Genomic DNA, 22,500 nt, shown 5'->3' with positions numbered 1-22,500 from the left:
CAGTGTGTGTGTGTTTGTGTGTGTGTGTGTGTGTGTGTGTTAAATGTTGATTAGTCTGTACACCCCTGTGCTCTTTGGAACTCACTCACTGCATAGCAACTGGCTACCTTTTCATCTTTCCTTTCTCTCCCTCTCTTCCTTTTCATCCCTCCTTCTTTCTGTCAATCTGAATGATGTTCCACATGAGTCACATTTATTTTTCTCCTAAGTCTATACTTCAAGAAATTGATTCAATAAAATGTTCCTAGCACTAAAGCTATTTTACATTCAATACTCTCTCTCACTCACCAACTCTCCCTCCCTCCCTCCTGGGTGTGTGTGTGTGTGTGTTGTGTGTGTGTGTGTGTGTGTACATGTGTTTACACATGTGTGTGTTACAAAGTGTTTAATGACATCTACTTCACTGCTGCACTGGGCCCTTCATAAAATGAGAGGATCCGGCTCAGATCCGTGTAAGAGGCAGCGTCTCACTGAGACATAAGAGGCAGAGGCTCACTGAGACATTAGAGGCTCACTGAGACATAAGAGGCTCACTGAGACATTAGAGGCAGAGGCTCACTGAGACATAAGAGGCAGAGGCTCACTGAGACATAAGAGGCTCACTGAGACATAAGAGGCTCACTGAGACATAAGAGGCTCACTGAGACATTAGAGGCTCACTGAGACATTAGAGGCAGAGGCTCACTGAGACATAAGAGGCTCACTGAGACATAAGAGGCAGAGGCTCACTGAGACATAAGAGGCTCACTGAGACATAAGAGGCTCACTGAGACATAGCTATGCCATGCACACTTTCTTTTAGACAGGAGTGCCACTCTTCCAAACAGAGTCAAGAAAAACAGGAACATGAGTAAAAGAGGTCAGGAGAGAAAGAGAGGAGAAAGAGGGAGAGACAGAACCCTGGGAGGAAGAGAGGTAGAAAGAGAGGGAAAGGGCAGGACACCAACGAATAACCGAGATATAGAATGAGAGAGAGGGAAGGATAGACAAGGGGGTAGAGAGAGAGAGAGAGAGAGAGAGAGAGAGAGACGGACAGAAAGAGAAGTGATTCTGGGTCCAAGGCCAGTGTGAGCTCAGCTGAAACATCACATGACTCTGGGGAGCATGACACTGGAGCTGATATAAAGCCCAGCAGACAGAATAGTGTGTTCTGTGTGTGTGTGTGTGTGTGTGTGAGAGAGAGAAAGATAGAGAGAAAAGAGAGAAAAAGAGAAAGCACGCGAGAGAGAGAGAGATTGAGAGAGAGAGAGAGGAGACAGCGACAATTTTGTATATCTGTGCATTTTTGTGAGCTCAAATATTTGTGTGTGTGTGTGGATGTGAGGGAGCTCATATATTCTTCCTGTGTGTGTGTGTGTTATGTGTGCACACATGTAAGTTTTTTGTGTAGCCTGTGTGTATGAGCGTGTGTGTGTGTACACCTGTATCTGTGAGAGGAGGTGAGGTCAAAATCACATAGATTGTGGCAGCACACTAGACACACACACACTTCCAATCGATCCATCGATCATCTCACTCCTGAGAGTCCTGAAATACACCTTCAAAGGGCAGTGTTAATTGTGTGTGTGTTAATTTTGTGTGTGTATGTGTGTGTGTGTCTAATAACGTACTCAAACACACCAGGCAGCTCAATGCCTAACTCACACTCAGCTACCGTCACCTTCAGTACTGTATAAATGGGAAGTCTAGCTGGTGCCTGTGTGTGTGCCTGTGTGTGTGTGTGTGTGTGTGTGTGTGTGTGTGTGTGTGTGTGTGTGTGTGCATTAGAGGTCATTTGACATCCTTTGGAAAACTACTGAGTCAGTAACTTCAGGTGCAGGTAAAATAAGATCAGCTAAATTCACTGATAGAGTAGGAGAGAGAGCGCGAGAGAGAGAGAGAGAGAGAGAGAGAGAGAGAGAGAGAGAGAGAGAGAGAGAGAGAGAGAGAGAGAGAGAGAGACGGGGGGGTGAAAGAAGACAGAAGACACAAAAAAAGAAAGAGAAAGAGAGGCAGAAGTTTACAGTCCTATTAAACCATTGACCAACTTTGTCACACAATCACACCACCAAAACACACCGTCCAACTTCACCAACAACTTCCCCACACCTTCATAAGATATTATTACAGCATTAACCAGAGAGAGGGAAAAAGAAAGAGTGAGTGAGTGAGTGAGTGAGTGAGTGAGTGAGTGAGTGAGTGAGTGAGTGAGTGAGTGAGTGAGTGAGTGAGTGAGTGAGTGAGTGAGAGAGAGAGAGAGAGAGAGAGTGAGTGAGTGAGTGAGTGAGTGAGTGAGTGAGAGAGAGAGAGAGACTGAAGTAGAGAGAAAGAGGGTAAGAGGCGACAACTGATACAGAGTGACTGAAAGAGTTAAACAAAGGGACAAAGGAAGGAGGACAGAAATAGAGACAGACAGAGACCCTTCTGTGCTCCTGGAGCTCAACGTGCTATCAACATTCAGCCTACAGGTTCAATTCCCACGGAGCACACACACAATATGGATACCAGACAGCAAGTACGAGAGCGAGAGAGTGAGAGAGAGGCAGCGAGAGAGAGAGAGGCAGAGAGAGAGAGACGAGAGACGAGAGTAAGACAGAGAGAATGAGTGAGTAAGAGAGAGCGAGAGACAAGAGTGAAAGAGAGAGAGAGAGAGAGAGAGAGAGAGAGCCAGAGACGATAGTAAGAGAGATAGAATGAGTGAGTAAGAGAGAGCGAGAGACAAGAGTAAAAGAGAACGTGAGAGAGAGAGCCAGAGACAATAGTAAGAGAGAGAGAGAGAGAGAGAGAGAGAGAGAGAATCCCTGCACAGGCTCCAGACTAGCACAAAGGCCAGCTCTCTGTTGGAAAAGGAAAGGCACCTGATGAAGTGGTGTGTGTGTGTGTGTGTGTGTGTGTGTGTGTGTGTGTGTGTGTGTTGAGTGGCACCTGATGAAGTGGTGTCACGTTTCCCTTTCGGACGGGAGGAGGCCCTGCCTACCTGCCTGCCTACGCACGCTGCTCCTTTGTCTTTCCCACAATGCACTGCTTAAGGGAACGGCTGTCCTTTTCCCAAGCAGCTCAGTCACCTCATGTCCCTACTATGCTACACACACACACACACACACAGCCTGCTACAATAAAACACCAGCTTAACACACACACACACACACACACAAGCACACGTATTCACACTCAAACATACAAAAGTATTAACAAACTAACAGAACCACACAGGCGCGCGCACACACACACACACACACACACACACACACACACACACACACACACACACACACACACACACACACACGCACCGTTCAGTCAGTTTTGACTACAATGACTCTGCCAGATCTCTGCCAGCCTTTTGTATGGCAAAAGAGGTCAAAGTTCAACCCACTCTGAACAGCCGACACAGGAGATTACATCCGACACACACACGCGTGCACACACACACACACACACACACACACACACAAACATACACGCCGGTGTCAAGGGCGCTGCACTTAATCGATCATCCAGTGTGTTCAGTGTGTTCTGTCCTACTAAGGCTTCTGAAGACGTCCACTCCTTCCTGCGTAGGCGCTCTGGAACAGAGTCTCCCTCTCCCAGATGCCGAGCACATGTGACTGCTCTCTGGTGACCTTTGACCCAGAGGCTGGGAGGCCTAAAGCACCTGACTCGACTCCTAACATGATGATCTCAGCCAGGCTGCTACTGGACTCAGCTCTGGTCTAGAACCGTTCTAGCCCTGATCTAGGACTAACCTAGCCCTGATCTAGGACTAACCTAGCTCTGAACTGGAACCGTTCTAGCCCTGATCTAGGACTAACCTAGCCCTGATCTAGGACTAACCTAGCTCTGAACTGGAACCGTTCTAGCCCTGATCTAGGACTAACCTAGCCCTGATCCAGGACTAACCTAGCTCTGAACTGGAACCGTTCTAGCCCTGATCTAGGACTAACCTAGCCCTGATCCAGGACTAACCTAGCTCTGAACTGGAACCGTTCTAGCCCTGATCTAGAACTAACCTAGCTCTGATCTAGGACTAACCTAGCCCTGATCTAGGACTAACCTAGCCCTGATCTAGGACTAACCTAGCCCTGATCTAGTGGGGGGCTGAGTATCTGCTAGTCGAGAGATGGCTGCATGGCACGGGGCCGTAGAGCTTTATCTCACAGAGGAAGTCATCACCATCCATGACAATAACCAGAGGAGTGTTTCTCAGAGGAGTGGCCCATTTTGACAGCGTTTTTTTGCCAACACTGTGCACAGAGAAGATAAGATACAGGCCTAGCACTGCTCTCACTGATACCAACACAGCTACAACACACACACACACACACACACACACACACACACACACACGGCACCATGCGTTAAAACAACACACACACACACACACACACACACACACACACACACACGCCACCATGCGTTAGCACAGAGAAGATTAGATGCAGGACTAGCACTGCTCTCTCTGATACCAACACAGCTACAACACACACACACACACACACACACACACTCCACCATGCGTTAACCCTAGAACTCACTGCTGTGTGACTGTGTGACTGCTGCAGCCTCGTGGCACAGAAGCAGCCCTCACTGTTTCAGTGTGCTGCTCACACACCCAACCCCTATGCTGCATGAGCCACATATCAACCTTTCAAACGCCACACTTGCCTGAGAGTTCAACATACACCACCGGCAGTGTGGTGTGTGTGTGTGTAGGTCTTATAGCCTATTCACCAGCTGCAGTGTGAGTGTGTGTGTGTGTGGGTCTTATAGCCTATTCACCACAGTCAGTGTGTGTGTGTGTGTGTGTGTGTGTGTGTGTGTGCAGGTCTTATAGCCTATCCACCACAGGCAGTGTGGTGTGTGTGTGTGTAGGTCTAATAGGCTATCCACCACCGGCAGTGTGTCAAATGGGCCGTTGGGGTGTGTGTAGGTCTTATAGCCTATCCACCACAGAGGTCCAGGATCCACCTAGCAGTGGGTCAAGGATCCCATCGTTTACACCAACACCAACCAGATGGCAGCCTCTATTGGGCCGGATATGGTCCTGACCCGGTGCGGTTCTGGCACAGAGTGAGCCACTATCTAAGCAGTGGCCATGGCAACAAAGTAAAAACAGAACCAGGAAGTGTTATTATGAGTCACTTGGCGCTCGTCTTGCCAGTGTTAATATAGGCCACTCATCCATCACATGCTGCATGTGTGACCTGCATCTGGGTGCAGTCAGGTTCAAACAGTGGAAAGAGGCCCAACATTAGAGCTTTCTCAACGTTGTGTGTAACTTCTAATCAGGTTTGGAAGGACAGTGTTGTTTTAGCCAGCACACAGGAACATACCAGTGCATTAAGAGGCCTGGGGGCAAAGCAGGACTAGCACGTAAATCACCTTGGCGACACCTCTCTCTAGGCACATATGCATTACATTTCCGGATTTCTTAGCTTACAGCAGGACAAGCCCATACTATAGGAAACATTCCTAGCTGTGACTGAAGTCGCACTTTTTGAGCTGTGTGTGTGTGTGTGTGTGTGTGTGTGTGTGTGTGTGTGTGTGTGTGTGTGTGTGTGTGTGTGTGTGTGTGTGTGTGTGTGTGTGTGTGTGTGTGTGTGTGTGTGTGCTAGCAGAGGCGCTGTATGACTCGGTTTAACGCAGAGGCCCATGGCGGGCAGGTCAGCCACGGGTCAGGGAGGGAGTTGAGAAGAGGGGAGATGCTTCCTAGACCACCTACGCGGTTTAACACAGCGGAACTCTGAAAGGTGTCCGCTTTTACTGGGCGTCTCATCCCGGAGGATGCTCCCCAACGGCCCATTTGACTTCACTTAACATTCCTGTGACTCACTTTTACCATAAGGCTCTCCTGTGCTACTCAGCTCGACAAGCACCGACAGCGGGGCATGACTCAAATGGAAAGTAAAAAATGCTGAAGGATGACTTCCATGAGCCAATATGCATATGCCATGCCTCTTTTCTACGCGGACGAAAACCTTTCTTAGCTACTAAGTGTGTTGCATTCGGGGAAAATTGCTCAGCAAAGACCTCAAAAGTACAAAGAGAATGTTGTTGAGGGTCATTTTACAATGGCCATATGGCATCCGGAACATCGCAGGCAGGTTAGATGACAGCTCTATTATTGTTTTCAGTGGTGTTAACAACAGGCCACACAACTAAAAAAGTTAAACCTCTTCCCTAACGCGTTGGACTTTCTGTGTTGTTAAATCTCGTGGTGGATGTTTTCATTATGGCGCGGATTAAGATGCACTTGCCGATTAGGCCGAGTAAGTAACCGACGCTACGTGAACCTGACACACCCTGTGAGCACCTGCACTGTTTGAAAAGTCCAACGATCTCGCCCACAACTCCGACGGGGCCTCGAACAGGGGGCGGTCGGACGTTATCCGTGTCCAACTGTTGCATCCACCGAGCTAGTAACTAGGTCAACTTCACGCACTCTTCCAGACACGGTTTTGCAACGCTGCCCGTTCCAGCGAAGTCACGGAAAGAAAAGTAACATCTGACAGTGGCAATTTCGACATTCCGCACGAAAAACCAGTATTACAAAGCCCCCAAACCGGCTAGCCCTGCAACACTAAACGTCACATTTCAGCAACTAACGCCATTCAACGGGATAACAACACAAAGCAACCAGACTGAGATAAACTCTCGTTGTCCGGCAAATTACATATTATTATATTATAAATTCAACTCCACTCATCGCAACAAGATTGCATTTACAAAATGAAGCTCTAAGCTGAAACTTACCAGCTGCTTACTGTTTTAAAAAGGAGAACGTTGACATGTAGGCAAGTTGTTGCTCTGACCGCCTCGATACTCCGTCTTTGTGAGAAGAATGGAAAAATCGTCGTTGATCGTAAAAAACATACACCTTACAATAATCCCAGGAAACTTTTGTTTGTTCCACTTGTTGGCGATGTTCCTTATTGGTGTGTGTCGGTGGCAGCAGCCGCCATGTTTGTGTTGTGTTGCACTTCTGGCTCTTGGGTTCTCTCGGAGTGCACTGCTAGAGGCGGAATGGAACCGCCCATATCCACCGACTCTCATGACTACACTTTTTCCGGATTTTTGTCGAGGTGTCTTCCGCCCCCTATCTTGAGAGAGGTGTTAATGACTTCGTGAGTCGTGGAACAACAGGTGGTTTCCCTTAACACAGCGCTCATGACGAAACGCTCCAACTGAGTAGTAATCAACCGAAACGAGCATGCGGTTCATTAAATCCGACACCCACCCACAATGAAAGAATAACAACAACAACAACAACATACAACAAATATTTGTACTTTATTTCAAACACGTTAAAGGCAGCAGAAAAGCTCAACAGGTTAATGGCAAAAAAAGGCTAAGCTGCTATACAAAGTGGCAACAAAAGCTAAGCTGCCATTCAAAGTTCATTATTAGAAAAGGAAGACACAAACTACATTAAAAAAATCTCAAGACGACCACTTATTAACACATGAATTTATGTATTTACACAAACTTCTCCGCAAACCAACATCTCCGTCTCTGCTACAGCTGGTCCACGGGAGAGAAGGTGAGCAGGTTTGGCAGGTGGAGGTCCCCATGGCGAGGGGGAGAGGGGCTCTCCAGTTGGTCTAAGTCCAGGGAGAAGACCTGTTGTGGGGCTTCCCAATCCCCCGTCCCCTCCCCTCTGCTGCCCCGCAGAGGAGTGCCTGGGGCGGGGGAGAAGGAGAGGAGGTCCTGGTCCTTGGGGCCGCCGGCGTAGGAGGACTTTTGAAGGATGGCCTGGAGTCGTTGCCGCGCCGACAGCACGGCCGACACTTTGTCTCCCTCTGGAGGGGACGTGACTTGGGGTAAAACGAGTTCTTCCTCCTCCTCTTCCTCAGGTCTGTCCTCTATCTCTTCCTGTGAGGGGTCCGGACTGCTGTTACTCAGGAGACTGTCAATGCTGCCAAGGAGACTGTCGCTGCCGGACCACTCCGGAATGGTCTCATTTACAAGACTAAACTGGACATCCTCGTTGCAACTCCGATTGGTCAAAGCCTCCGTGTGGAAAGAGTCGAAAGACATTGAGAAAGGAACCGCTGCCCCCTTCTGGTTCTGAGCGGGACTGCGGGAGGCTGAGACGGTTGGAAGGTGAGAGAAGCTTCCAGGGGTGTTAAGAGGGATAGTGGTTGAGACGGAGGCGTCTGTGGCGCTGAAGCAAGACACGTCCGGGTTCTGATTGGTTCTGCTGGCGTCGGCGCAGGGCGTGAAGAGTCCAGTGAAACTGTCAGGAAACTTTCCAGGGGCACGCACCTTCTGCGTCACACCCTCCTCCACAGCCTTCCTCCAGGACGTCCGCACGTCTGCAACTAGCAGAAAAATAAATTAAAATAAGCAATACTATAATCACCATAGCAACATACTGACGGACACGTGCGTCTCAAAGCACTTTCCATGCAACCAAATACAGCAGCAGACCACACGTTTTAGACCCTACAACAGTGCACAAGCACATGTGGTACGTTACCATCAGAGGACCACTGGCTGGCATGAAGTCAGTGAAGGACCATGTACCCACATATGACCCAGGGCAGTGGGCAGTGGGCATAGAGGGTTAGGGTGAGGGTTAGGGTTAGGTCATATGACCCAGGGCAGTGGGCAGGGGCAGGGGCAGGGGCAGGGGCAGACGTACTTAGACTCTCTGGGGTGCGTTGGAGCTGTCTCTGGGCAGAGAGGGTTAGGTCAGATGACCCAGGGCAGTGGGCAGAGAGGGTTAGGGTGAGGGTTAGGGTTAGGTCATATGACCCAGGGCAGTGGGTAGGGGCAGAGAGGGTTAGGGTTAGGTCAGATGACCCAGGGCAGTGGGCAGAGAGGGTTAGGGTGAGGGTTAGGGTTAGGTCATATGACCCAGGGCAGTGGGCAGGGGCAGAGAGGGGTAGGGTTAGGGTTAGGTCAGATGACCCAGGGCAGTGGGCAGGGGCAGAGAGGGTTAGGGTTAGGTCAGATGACCCAGGGCAGTGGGCAGGGGCAGAGAGGGGTAGGGTTAGGGTTAGGTCATATGACCCAGGGCAGTGGGCAGGGGCAGGGGCAGACGTACTTAGGCTCTCTGGGGTGCGTTGGAGCTGTCTCCGGCCAGAGAGGGGTTCCATCATGCTGCTCAGCAGGTGCTCCAAGACCGCGCCTCCGTTCCTGCCGCCTTTTGGGGTAGTGGTCACCGCTTGTGCAAACTATACACACACACACACACACACACACACACACACACACACACACACACACACACACACACACACGCACACACGCACACACACACACAGGACGCACTGATCAAAAGTCTGTGCAGACATCCAACATTCAATTCTATCATTGTTAATTTAACATGAGACCTATAATATCAGCCCTGCTCTCTGCTAGTAGTCCTGGTGAAACATGGCATCACAGGTGTGTTCCTACTGTAGGTGAGAGTGCACAGGTGTGGTCTCTTACCTGCTCGGCCAGGTTTTCCATCTCCAGGCCTAAGATGTCTGCTTTTTTCTTCACGGCAGATATTTTGGTGTGTGCGTTTTCAGGTTTCACCTTGTTGTCCAATAGGAGAACAGAGATCATGTCACGTGACAAAATGAGCAGGAACACTACAGCACACAGCAGGCTTGATATTTCAGAGTACAACTGGTTCCAGGTGAGAAATAAAGTCACCAATAATGCGGCCAGACTCTTACAAGTGTGTTGAAAATTGTACTATACTTGAACATCTTCTTAACCTCATGTCAATATGGTTAAGGTGGCATTACAAAAATGTTTTCTTGTACAAGGAGCAGAGAATGAATTAAGCAACTGAAGGTCAACTGTGATTTTTGGCATCCCCCCCCACCTGAACAAGCACTGTTTGGCATTGTGGTGTTGTATTGTAAACTTAGATATAGTGTCATTATGAACACAGATATAATCGCATTATGAACACAGATTTAGTGGCATTATGAATACAGATATAGTGGCATTATAAACATAGATATAGTGTCTGCTCCGTATCTGTCCGTGGCGATATCTCTTAATACCCCGGTCATCAGAGAGCAAGGATGCTGTAGGGAGAGCCAGTGGTGGACAGAGCACAGCTCAGCACTGCCCAGGTATCTGCCTCCCATTTACACCTCATTCACACCTGGACTGGTCAGTCAGTCACTTTGGCTGTTTTTCTCAGATTGCATGGGGTTTGAACCTGCGACCTTGGGACTGCTAGCCTGACACTCTACCTCTTGAGCCATCACTTACATATATTCACTGCTGAACTGTTGAAATAAGTTGGCCCAGCTATGTAGATATGCTTTGATGACATCTATATTCTTCATCATAAACACAGATGGTGAAAAACTGGGAGAGGATGGACAAGCTGGTGACCGCAGAACACTGCTCATGCTAGAACTTTCTGCACTTTCTAGAACTCTGTACACTTTCTAGAACTCTGTACACTTTCTAGCATTCTAGAACTGTGTGCACCTTCTAGCATTCTAGAACTTTGAGTACTAGAGCTTTATTCAGCTGTGGGCTCAGGTGTGATACCTTGAGTGAAGACACTGGAGGAGATTTACGAAGATGGTGTGCAGGAGCTGGCTGCACTGGAGTGGCTGATCTTGGGGATTCCAGAACAGAAGGCATCCTGGGAGTTTCAGCGGGAACAGATTCCAGCTCTTCATCGGAACTCTGCTCTGCGGGAGATGGAATGCTGTGGAAACTTCTGTGAAGTTCAGAACATTTTTATTTTAAAATAGTTTTCCTCTTTTATCATATCTTGTAAAAGGACAAAACACAATAAAACATGCACAGACACAGACACAGACACAGACACAGACACAGACACAGACACACACACACACCTGTCTGGCTCATCTTCTGGTTTCACCATCTCCCCAAGTGCAATCTGGGTTCTCTGGGGAGTCTCCTTCTCTGGTTCTGGGAAGCACAAACATGATCATGAAGCATCTAGCCATTCTACCCTACAGACTTAACACATCTATGCATTACATCCTGTGTGTATTTATTTGACTTCTATAACCGGTATATACACACAATCCCATGGCGTTACCTTTCTCTACTTGAGGAACTCAATTCAATTTTATTTCTATAGCTCCAAAACAATAAAATGGTCTCAAGACGCTTAACAGAGCCCAGGGCCTGAACCTGTTCAAAAGAAACACCAAGGCCCTTTGCAAGCTGCATTCATTTATTCATCATTACATGAAAAAAGGATTGTACACGACACACCCTGTGTTGATGTGCTATCTGTGTCTGAGGATAAATTGATAGCACACGTCCCTTTTATGTCTTTTAACCTGTAGGGGCTGGAAGAGGGCACTACCTGTAGGAGCTGGAAGAGGGCACTACCTGTAGGAGCTGGAGGGGGCTGGAAGAGGGCACTACCTGTAGGAGCTGGAAGAGGGTGCTACCTGTAGGAGCTGGAGGGGGCTGGAAGAGGGTGCTACCTGTGGGAGCTGGAGGGGGCTGGAAGAGGGCACTACCTGTAGGAGCTGGTGGGGGCTGGAAGAGGGCACTACCTGTAGGAGCTGGAAGAGGGCACTACCTGTAGGAGCTGGAAGAGGGTGCTACCTGTAGGAGCTGGAGGGGGCTGGAAGAGGGCACTACCTGTAGGAGCTGGAGGGGGCTGGAAGAGGGCACTACCTGTAGGAGCTGGAGGGGGCTGGAAGAGGGCACTACCTGTAGGAGCTGGAAGAGGGTGCTACCTGTAGGAGCTGGAGGGGGCTGGAAGAGGGTGCTACCTGTGGGAGCTGGAGGGGGCTGGAAGAGGGCACTACCTGTAGGAGCTGGTGGGGGCTGGAAGAGGGCACTACCTGTAGGAGCTGGAAGAGGGCACTACCTGTAGGAGCTGGAAGAGGGTGCTACCTGTAGGAGCTGGAGGGGGCTGGAAGAGGGCACTACCTGTAGGAGCTGGAGGGGGCTGGAAGAGGGCACTACCTGTAGGAGCTGGAAGAGGGTGCTACCTGTAGGAGCTGGAGGGGGCTGGAAGAGGGTGCTACCTGTGGGAGCTGGAGGGGGCTGGAAGAGGGCACTACCTGTAGGAGCTGGAAGAGGGCACTACCTGTAGGAGCTGGAAGAGGGTGCTACCTGTAGGAGCTGGAGGGGGCTGGAAGAGGGCACTACCTGTAGGAGCTGATGGGGGCTGGAAGAGGGTGCTAGACTCCAGACGGTCCTCAGGAGCCGGCTCAAAGGACAGAGCAGCCATGTCAGGAAGGACGTCCACACCCTGGGAGAGAACAGGATACGTGAGCAAACTACATTTAAACACTAAATTAGCAGAGACAATACAAACAACACACAATATAAACAGTAACAATAGATTGATTACTTCACACAGTGTGCCACAGATTCACCAAACATGCCATGGTATGCCATCATATGCCATAGGACATGCCATTACATACAGGCTTTTTTGAACTCAGGGTATTTACATGTTTTTACATAGTACTTCAGGCTGATATACAAGGCGCTATTTCCTGACAGTAGATGGTGTTCAGCACCATCATCGCTCAGGGGTCAGGGGTCAAGGTACTTACTGGGTCAGCACTCATGACTGAGGCTAGGACACTGTTGTTTAGAAGCTCAGTCCACTTCCTGTCCCAGTTTGCCTCCGCGTTCCTGATGGCGCTCTTTGTCTGAGGAATGTCCTCGCAGGTCATTCTGGTCCTGGGAATGACATGTTGGTACACACACACACCCACACACACACACACACACACACACACACGATGACGAAACATCACAAGCTGTTAACATTACATGTACTGTTACACAACAACACACAAGGACACAAACCCACAAGATGACAAAACATGACAAGCTGATAACTTTACATGTACTGTTACACAGATACACACAAGAGACAAGGACAAACACACACACACACACACACACACACACACACACACACACACACAGCTGCCAAATACCACAGAGCACTCTCACCTCAACTTGGTCAGATGGTCCTGGGCTTGGCCTATACGACACATGTGTTGCCTAAGGGCTTCCGCATCAACCTCCGCCGTGGGGCGGTCTGACTGAGCCTCGGCACGCAGCTCCGCCGCAGGGCCCATAGCTCTGACCCTCTCCTCATTGAGAATGGCCAGGGCCTCGTTGAACAGCTCCAGCAGATGGATCAGCGAGGGCTGCCCAGAGTCACACTGCCTCCCCCTGCTGGTCTGGAGATGCACAGCAGGAACATCAGGACTTAAAATACCACTCTATACTTATAAAACCAAAGGGCTCAGATACACATATGCGTTTTTGTAAAAACGGGACACGAGCAAATGCATTGATTCCTATGGTACGGCGCGTTTAAAGCGTGCGCCCCTTCTCCACCACGCGTTGCGTCTTTGAAGCGTTTTTTAGGTGCGCTTAAAAGTTGAACTATTCTCAACTTTCCAGCGCAAGGCAGGGAAGCGCACCGCTTCTGTTTTGGCCGCCGCACTTTGCCAAGGCGTTACTGAAGCGTTTCTGCCTGAAAAAAGGCGCGTATGTGTATCTGAGCCCTAACACACTGGGCTTCATCTTAAAGGAAAGATCTTTACAGCCAGACTGGATTATCCAGAAGATCCCTTCACCAGAAGTGTCAACAAGCAAGGTAATGCATACATTTCATGAACACACTTTCAACCATTAATACGCACAACAGACTTCCAGAATTCAATTAACAGAGTACTGGAAGTGTGAATGCGCTTTCAGGCAATTGCATTGTTTTGGCGCTATATAAATCAAATGGAAAGTAACATTAACATGCAGACTCTACTTCCATTTTCCCTACACTGTGCTCCATATGTCTCACGGAAATGAATGCATTCCATATCTGATATCTTCCCCCCGTCTTCTTGGTCACGGACCCTGAGACCAAGCTGCTCGCGGCGGCCTCATCTCACCTGCTCAGCCATCTTCTCCATCCTCTCTTGGAGGACAGAGGGGACCTTCAGCTTCATGCTGTCTCCGTCCAGCGCGTGTTTGTCCACATCGCCCTGAATAACAAGGTCCATGATCCTCTGCTTCTCCCTCAGAGAGGACAGCACCGTGTCCACCTCTACCCACAGACACCGCGCCTGAGGGGAACACACAGAGCAGCAGGGTCCGACCAATCAGAGACTGAAGCAGGGTTTGCTGACCAATCAGAGACTGACGCAGGGTTTGCTGACCAATCAGAAACTGACGCCAGGTTTGCTGACCAATCAGAGACTTCTTTCTGACAATAATGGCTTTAAGTCTAAAGAAAGATCCCTCTATTGGGCATCAAAAAAGGTCTGTCTGTGAGTTCCATCATGATTTGTAAAAAGAAAGAAAAAGAGAGACATGAGATGAAATGTTTACAATATGTGTCTGTATGTGCAATAACTTCAATAACATTCAGTTCTCATTATTATTATATTATTAATATGCCATTGCTCATTTCATCTCAGCATTAGAAGGTCCTGACAGGTGCTGAACACTAGAGGGCGCTAGTGGCATGAGTACCCAACAACTCTTGAGATGAATCGCCAACAATTCACTGACACAAATGTGTATATTTCCAGCCAAACTGCTTTGGAAAAGAGTGTCTGCTAAATACTAGACTTCACCTTTAGAGATCTCCATCATATCACTGACATAAATGCATGTATTCCCACAGTCAAAAAAACAATACAGGCTTAACATTTTTGCTCTTGCTTGAAGATGAACAGGTAAACAAAAGTAAGCAAAACAATAACTCAAACTAAGCTGAAACTAAATAAAACCAAGACAGTGATATGTGGTCATGAAATCATCTAGCAACGCAAGAGAACATATACGTACCCTCTGAACCTTCTCCTGGGACAGACTGCCATCCTGCTCAGCAATGCCTTCCTGGCTTCTACAGAGAAGTTTCCAGAAGAAAGACACAGGATTTTGACAACAACAAAAAACACACCTAGATCTATTCTTAAACTATTCTTGTGAAATGTGTTAAATGTTTCCTACTATAGTAGGGATCCAAACTTACGCCAGTAATTCCTCGTATTTGGCTTTCTCTGCCATGAGATCTCGTACGGATTTCTCCCAGGACCTTAACAAAACCCCAAATCCCAAACACAGCTGTGAGTATGAAACTAGGGTTACACACACTACACATCAAAACTAGGGATTGCGCAACAGGAGGGCACAGCAATGCTCTACAAAGCCCTTAGTCAAATCTGAGTGGTTAATACTTCCGGGTGTATCTTTATCCCTGTCTATCGCTTATTGGGCAGAGTGACCAAGCTAAATGCTTGCACATGTGGTTGATGAAAATAGATCAACATGGAGAAGCCTAGGCTCTGGTTTCTGTATGTGCGTGCGTGCGTGCGTGCGTGCGTGCGTGCGTGCCTGCGTGCGTGCGTGTGTGAAGCCTAGGCTCTGGTTTCTGTGCGTGCGTGCGTGCTGCGTGAGAGAGACAGTAAGTGGACTTGTGGAAGTGTGTATAGGGAAGCACGAGAGAGAGAACAGTATAGAATAGGTGTGTGTGTGTGTGTGTGTGTGTGTGTGTGTGTGTGTGTGTGTGTGTGTGTGTTTGTGAATAGGTGTCCGTCTCTTACTTGACCCTGTGCTGTGTGTGTCTGTGTGTGTGTGTGTGTGTGTGTGTGTGTGTGTTTGTGAATAGGTGTCCGTCTCTTACTTGACCCTGTGCTGACGCTCCCGATTGAGGTGGTCCCGAGCCACGGCTGCCGCGAGGTGGGATGACCTTGCTACCTGGAAGCGCTTCTCTGCCATTTCCAAACAGCTAGGAGGCATCGCAACTGCTTTCGGGACCCATGAGCCATCTGGACACACACACACACACACCCACGTGCACACACAAACAAACCAACCAACCGAGACAGACACACACAGTTATTACCCAGGGGTGAGTACTTCTGTGTACAGTGCAATACTCATGTGCAGTGCAGTACCTGTTTGTGTTGCAGATTATGTGCAGTGCAGTACCTGTGTGTGTTGAAGATTATGTTGTGTGCGAAACTGTGTGTGTTAGATCGTTTTAGGTGCGATACCTGGGTGTGGTACATTGCGTTGGGTTCGAGCAGCAGCGTTGGGTTCGAACAGCGGCAGTGTGTGTTAGACTGTGTTGGATACAGTACCTGTGTCTCCTGCAGCATGACGTGCATGTGTGTGTGTGTGTGTGTGTGTGTGTGTGTGTGTGTGTGTGTGTGTGTGTTAAGGCCCCCCATGCTTATCCGCCCCTGCTCTCCGATCTCACGAGGCGCGCCCTAAAACGCACTCCTTGAAGTGGGACCACACCTTTGAACACCTCGGACAGCCATCCGAGGGTCTCGGATGGCCTCTGGAGCACCGCTTGAATTTTCTCACTATCCGATCCGAGCTGTCCGACACCCCTGGCTAAAATCACGTTTCCTGTTTCGTTACCTAGGCTATATGACAGCACCGCCGTTTTTAAATAATCACTGAGAGATCGCTGGGAACCTGGGGCTGGAGGTCCAGGAGTGGAGGAAGATCAGGGACAAGTTTGTAAAAATTAAAAAAACTATGTAGGGCACCAGCGTACCAACATCTCCCTTCTTCCTTGCTCTATCGTGGCTCTCGCCGCATATAAAGCATAGGGAGACGTTGTCTAATTACAGCAATAATAAAAACATTTCTTGGTTTTCGAACAGCCTCTTTGTGTTTGAGCTAGCAGAGCATGCATTGTAAATGATTAAATTGTAAAATAACCTGAATTGTAGACGTAAAAAAGCAGAACTGTTTGTGGGGTATAATAATAGAAAATATTCGGCTATAACCGCCAGCTTGGTCATTGTCGTTAATAATTAATTTCACAACAACAGCCTCTGATCATTAACGGAAAATACACGGGATAAAAACAAACGTTTTCTTATTTTATAGTTCTACTGTTGTTGATGATGATGTAATGGCCTTGTAACATCATAATAAACCGTTGGTAATCTCCACAGTCCCTCGTAGAACCATGCAGGTAGAGGTGAGTCGTACGATTATCCGATTAGAAAGAGCGTGTCTCTCGTGAAGTCGTACGAGGTGAGTTGGAGAACCCTGCAGATGCCTTTAGACTGTGTTGGATACAGTACCTGTGAGGAAAGCCTTGATCTCATGCAGCACAACGTGTCTGTGTGTGTGCATGTGTGTATGTGTGTGTGTGTGTGTGTGTGTGTGTGTGTGTTAGACTGTGTTGGATACAGTACCTGTGTGAAAAGCCTTGATCTCCTGCAGCATGACGTGTCTGGCCAGGCTCAGCATGATGTGGATGAACTTCGGCCCACTGGGGGAGAGCAGGTGGGAGGCCAGCACTTTAGGGAAGGAGCCCCCAGACTCATTCTACAGGGACAGGGACACATCACATAGGTTAGTGATTACAGGTATGGACACCACAACATTGAGACTAGCGTGCAGGAAAGGCCAGCTGTTTGGGGACAGGTGTTCTGCAGGGACAGGTGATCTACGGGGAAACATGTTCTACAGGGACACGTGTAGGTTAGTGATTAGAGGTGTGGGTATTATGTTCGATAGTTTCTTTGCATATCCATAATAACTTAATAGAGATATTACCATTCAAATAATTATGCGGCAAATTGCTTCCCCAGCTATATCGTTATCTACGTACACTCCTATTAGTGAGGTCAGGAGGTTATAGATGACCCCAACAACGATCAACACCATTAGAGACCACTGACCACAATAAGCCACCAGATTTCACATAAGGCATGTCATAACAAGTTAAATCCGTTCTATTGTTGTTTGTACTGCTATTGACTCTTGCACTTTATAAATATTGTTTGTTATTTAGATGTTTATTATTATTTTTTGTGTGTGTGGTCCCTGTATATTATCTGTAGGTTGTCCTTGCTTGTAAGCCACCAAAAACAGCCTGGTGTACAGGCAGTATACGGTTAGGACCATACCGTTATCTCCTGAAGCAGAACCAAGGTGAGTTTCCTGAACTCAGTATCTTGCTTGCGATCCAACACCGGCCAGCAATGTCTGAAAAGAAAATGATTGTAGTGGTGATGATTTACTCAGGGTACACTGCTATGGGTACACTTGTTGATAATGCAGTGCTGGGGGTTTCTATGACAATGAAAGGACTACTATAACTTATGGCAGTTCCCATCTGGTTAAACCTCTCACCTGAACTCCTCATGCATACGTGATGGGTTGAGTTTCTCCAGAAGAAAGTAAGAGACGATGTAAAAGGCATCCTTATTGGGCTTGTCAAACATAGTCCTGGCAAATAACAAAAAGTAAAATGCATTTAAATGCGTAAATCTCGACTTTTAATAATGTGAGAATGACGTTGCTCCATTACTGATAGAGAGTTCAATCATTCAACAGAACTACTCTCGTTTTGATTTTACCCTCCACATAACGGTGTACCTGGGGTTGATGTCATGGACTCCTCTCTAACGGACCTGGAGTTACTGTTGCTTGTGTAACCGTCTGCTAGTTAGACTAACTCACTACCTTCGCTAAAACACAGATGTTTTGGCATGGAGATGAATAATTACCACTGACGTGAGGTTTGCTAGCTGAAAAGTGTCAGCTAGCAACGGAAACAGTGGGTCTGGACTGTCGAAGTGAAGTAAATAACGCCAAACAACTTAGCAAGTTGACTACCAAGCAAGATATTCAAAAATAAAATGTAAAGAACCTTTATCGGATGCTCCAGGAAATCTATCTAACGCAATTGTGGTTGAATAGCTAGCTGATTTGCTAGCTACCCGGTTTGCTAGCCACCCCTTGATTGCCGTCAGATCAGCTGTTGAAGCAAAGCTAAGCACACTTTAGCAACTATTAGCCAAACTGTCAACATGTAAAAACTTACTCTCCGAGGACGACATGACGTTTCTTTCCAACAGCATCAGCTTGAAATCCAAGACTCAACAGAAATGACCATAAATATTGAGCATTTTCCTTTTGATTGGAGGTCATCCTTCAGAAAAGTTGGCCAGGTTTGCTGTACCGCACCCCATAGACTTGTTAGTGACGTGCGCAAGGCAACACAGCAACCGCCAAAATGTTTGAGACAATAAAACTACTCCGGAAGCTAATGTTATCCTCTTCCGGTTCAAAGACTGTCTCCATAGATAATAAACATAGCACAAAAAGTAAGGACTTTTGTCTTTGGTAGATTATTTCTTTGTTGTTACAATGCTTCTTGGCAATACATCTTATACCGTTGGAAAGCCTGTTTATTTCCCTTTTAATTGGTGGTTAATTTGTAAAGAACATGCATATGTGGGATGAGCAGCACAGCTGAGTATGTGGGTTGCGCCCATGAAACATTTGCCAAAATTCTCCTATTCTCCTGTTAGTATTCACTCTTGTTTTGAGTTGTTTGTTGGATTGGAGGATTGAACTCTCGATCAGTAACAGGGAACAAACAAGAAATATTGGCAATTTTACACTTTATTTATTTAATACACCATCAGAGAGAGAATGGAATGGCCTGCCATGAGTCCAGACCTCAACCCAATTGAACACTTTTGGTATCAGCCTGGGCGTGCTGTACGTGTTAGTGACCAACACAACCACGATGGCTGATCTGCAACGACTCTTGGTTGAGGAATGGAATGCTATCCGCCAGCAAAGTGTGACCAGGTTGGTGACCAGCATGAGGAGGTGGTGCCAGGCTGTTGTGGCTGAGTATGGATCTTCCACCCGCTCCTGAGGGTGTATTTAATTAATAAAGGGTAAAATTGCCAATCTGTCTTGTTTGTTCCTTGTTACTGATAGAGAGTTCAATCATTCAATCCACCAAACAACTCAAAACAAGAGCTAATACCAACATAAGAATCAACTATTTAGCTTTTAGGCAAATTTTTCACCTGACTGAAGATTCTTCATTAATCCCCACGTTGCAAACTTTGTTTACATCCCAACAATGATATAAGCCATTATATTAAAAAAAAATCATACAGTTGGACAATTTGTTTTTTGAATGCATAATAAGTCAACACACAAGTCAAAACCAGTGATATTAATGGATTTATTAATAACTCAGCACAAAGACAGCAACAAGACATCAGCAGAAAATATGAGACTTTACAGGAATGTGACCGGTGTAGTATGGTTAAGTGGAATTTCAAAAGACTTTAATATGGGCAGCTTGTTCAGTAATGATCTCAACAGGCAGAATGTGAAAATGATGTAGGTCTAGTGTTTAAACCCAACACAGTCAGGCTTTACTGCGTACAGTCCACATATTTCCTTGCCTTCATACCACAGATCATTCTCTTTGTGCAGGTTTGGAAAGGGAGGGATCAGCCATGTTGTCCATGTCAGTCTCTGGGTGAGTGCAGTTGGTCCAGGATCACACACTGAACTGGGCAGCGTGCGTGTGAGAGCCAGCTAGGGAGTCTATTTGTAGCTCAGGCGTCTCTCACCGCCGGCTGCAGGGGGCTCCATGTGTGGGTAGAAGGGACCTACCAGCCAGTTGAGTGGCGTGTTATTCACCAGGTAGTCCATGGTGTTGTCCAGCGCCTCTCCGAGGCGCCGCAGCTGCGCTCTGCTGGAGGACAGCACCCCGTCAGACAGGTCCCCGAGCGCCACGGAGTCCACGCCGCTGCTCACCAACTGGACCATGCGGCTCTTTGTCACACGGCCCACCATTCCAGTCACGACGTTAGTCATTGTCTCCTTGGCAGCGCTGAAAGACTCCTTGGCTGTGGACACAATCTGAGGGGGCAGAAGGAAAGGGATTGGGGGACATGAGTGTTTGTATGAGTGTATGACTTTCTTTTCCCTTTGTGTTACAACCACAGAGCCAAATGGGTGAATTACTGGCAAACTATTTCAGCTATTTTGTTTTGGCTGACATTAGGGGTTTCAACAGCCTATTTCCACTGCAGTTTGCCAACAGAGAGGAGTGGTCCAGAGGTTGCACCATATGTGGACTAAATTAGGAACGCACAACGGCAGCATACCTGTTCAGATGGCTGGTGTAGGATTGGCAGGTTCTTCTCAATCCTGTCCAGTCCTTTACAGGCAAGGTCATTTGTAATGGAAACTGTGTGGCGAAGGGACAAAGTCATAAAGTCATCAGTATCCGATAACAGCAAAACGAGCTGTTAACCTACTTTTCATCAATAACCACTGATGAATAACGAACAGCATTGACAGTGTGCTGAGCTTTGACATTTAAAGTCAAACAGACAAATTGAGTCCTTACTTTCAATACACAATTTCATGAGCATTAGATCTAGTTGTCTTAACTTACGTTTTGGATCAAGTATGTTAATGATTGGTAGAGCACTGTTCATCGCCACCAAAGTCACGGTTTTCACGCCCAGCTCCGCAACTTCAAGCACGGTCTTGAGGTAGGTGTTCTGATCCTTGGTTTGCAAGTATACTTTTGACATCATGTCGTAAGTAGAGCTAACCAGGGGAAGACTGGTCACCCTGGACACCACATTCTGTAACAACAAATGGAGGTTAAGTTAGGGTACATGATGAGGAAACGCGAAGCGCTACCAGCTGCATCATCAAACTTATGCAATATAGAAACAGAGAATCCATCCACTCATATTCCTTCCTCATGTGAAACAGACCAAAGATTATGTGGCAATGTTGTGTTGTATTGTAAACATATGATATTGTGGCTCTTTAAACACAGATTTAATCGCATTATGAACATAGATATAATCTCATTATAAACATAGATAGTGTCTGCTCCGTATCTGTCCGTGGCGATATCTCTTAATACCCCGGTCATCAGAGAGCAAGGATGCTGTAGGGAGAGCCAGTGGTGGACAGAGCACAGTTCAGCACTGCCCAGGTATCTGCCTCCCATTTACACCTCATTCACACCTGGACTAGTCAGTTAGTCACTTTGGCTGATTTTCTCAGATTGCATGGGGTTTGAACCTGCGACCTTCGGATTGCTAGCCTGCAATCTACCTCTTCAGCCAAGCACACGTACCTTTAGCACAGTGACTTTTGTAGTATTTTATAATCACAGACCCTGAGGCCAAGCTGCATGTGGCGGCCTCTTCTCACCTGCTCAGCCATCTGCTCCATCCTCTCTTGGAGGACAGAGGGGACCTTCAGCTTCATGCTGTCTCCGTCCAGCGCGTACTTGTCCACATCGCTCTGAATATTAAGGTCCATGATCCTCTGCTTCTCCATCAGAGAGGACAGCACCGTGTCCAACTCCACCCACAGACACCGCGCCTGAGGGGAACACACAGAGCAGCCAGGGTCGGACCAATCAGAATCCGAAGCAGGGTTTGCTGACCAATCAGAGACTGATGCAGGGTTTGCTGACCAATCAGGGACTGATGCAGGGTTTGCTGACCAATCAGAGACTGATGCAGGGTTTGCTGACCAATCAGAGACTGAAGCACGGTTTGCTGACCAATCAGAGACTGAAGCAGGGTTTGCTGACCAATCAGAGACTGAAGCAGGGTTTGCTTCTTTCTGGCAACAATGGCTTGGCGTCTACAGAAAGATTCCTCTGTTTGGCATAAAGTTCTGTCTGACGGTTCAATCATGATTTGCTAAAAACAATAAATAATATTTTAGAATTGGAGGTTAAATTTAGATCTACATTATGAGGAA

At 47.5% G+C, this 22,500-nt stretch overlaps 2 protein-coding genes across 2 annotated transcripts in view; both read right to left on the bottom strand.

Annotated features, from left to right (window-relative positions):
• Window positions 1-6,862, bottom strand: part of dennd4c (DENN/MADD domain containing 4C) — a 65,509-nt gene extending 58,647 nt beyond the window's left edge. The window contains exon 1 of the mRNA XM_080860077.1: window positions 6,733-6,862. The gene's annotated coding sequence lies outside the window, so the exon portion shown is untranslated. The remainder of the gene's footprint in view (window positions 1-6,732) is intronic.
• A 632-nt stretch (window positions 6,863-7,494) lies between these two features.
• On the bottom strand, window positions 7,495-18,873 carry haus6 (HAUS augmin-like complex, subunit 6; the record flags this gene model as incomplete). The annotated part of the gene is made up of 16 exons (XM_080859843.1): window positions 7,495-8,300; window positions 9,029-9,158; window positions 9,418-9,507; window positions 10,489-10,663; window positions 10,803-10,878; window positions 12,085-12,187; window positions 12,498-12,627; window positions 12,907-13,136; window positions 13,854-14,027; window positions 14,755-14,812; window positions 14,942-15,004; window positions 15,593-15,737; window positions 17,130-17,262; window positions 17,847-17,925; window positions 18,073-18,168; window positions 18,767-18,873. 16 exons carry the CDS (start codon window positions 18,871-18,873, stop codon window positions 7,495-7,497), a joined length of 2,595 nt encoding a protein of 864 aa, XP_080715969.1.
• Between the last annotated feature and the right edge of the window lie 3,627 nt (window positions 18,874-22,500).

The sequence above is a fragment of the Sprattus sprattus genome, assembly GCF_963457725.1.
Source record: "Sprattus sprattus genome assembly, chromosome: 21".
In the NCBI taxonomy this organism is placed as follows: domain Eukaryota; kingdom Metazoa; phylum Chordata; class Actinopteri; order Clupeiformes; family Clupeidae; genus Sprattus; species Sprattus sprattus.
The sequence above is the reverse complement of the archived record's forward strand: the minus strand, read 5'-3'. Positions and strand labels throughout refer to the sequence as shown.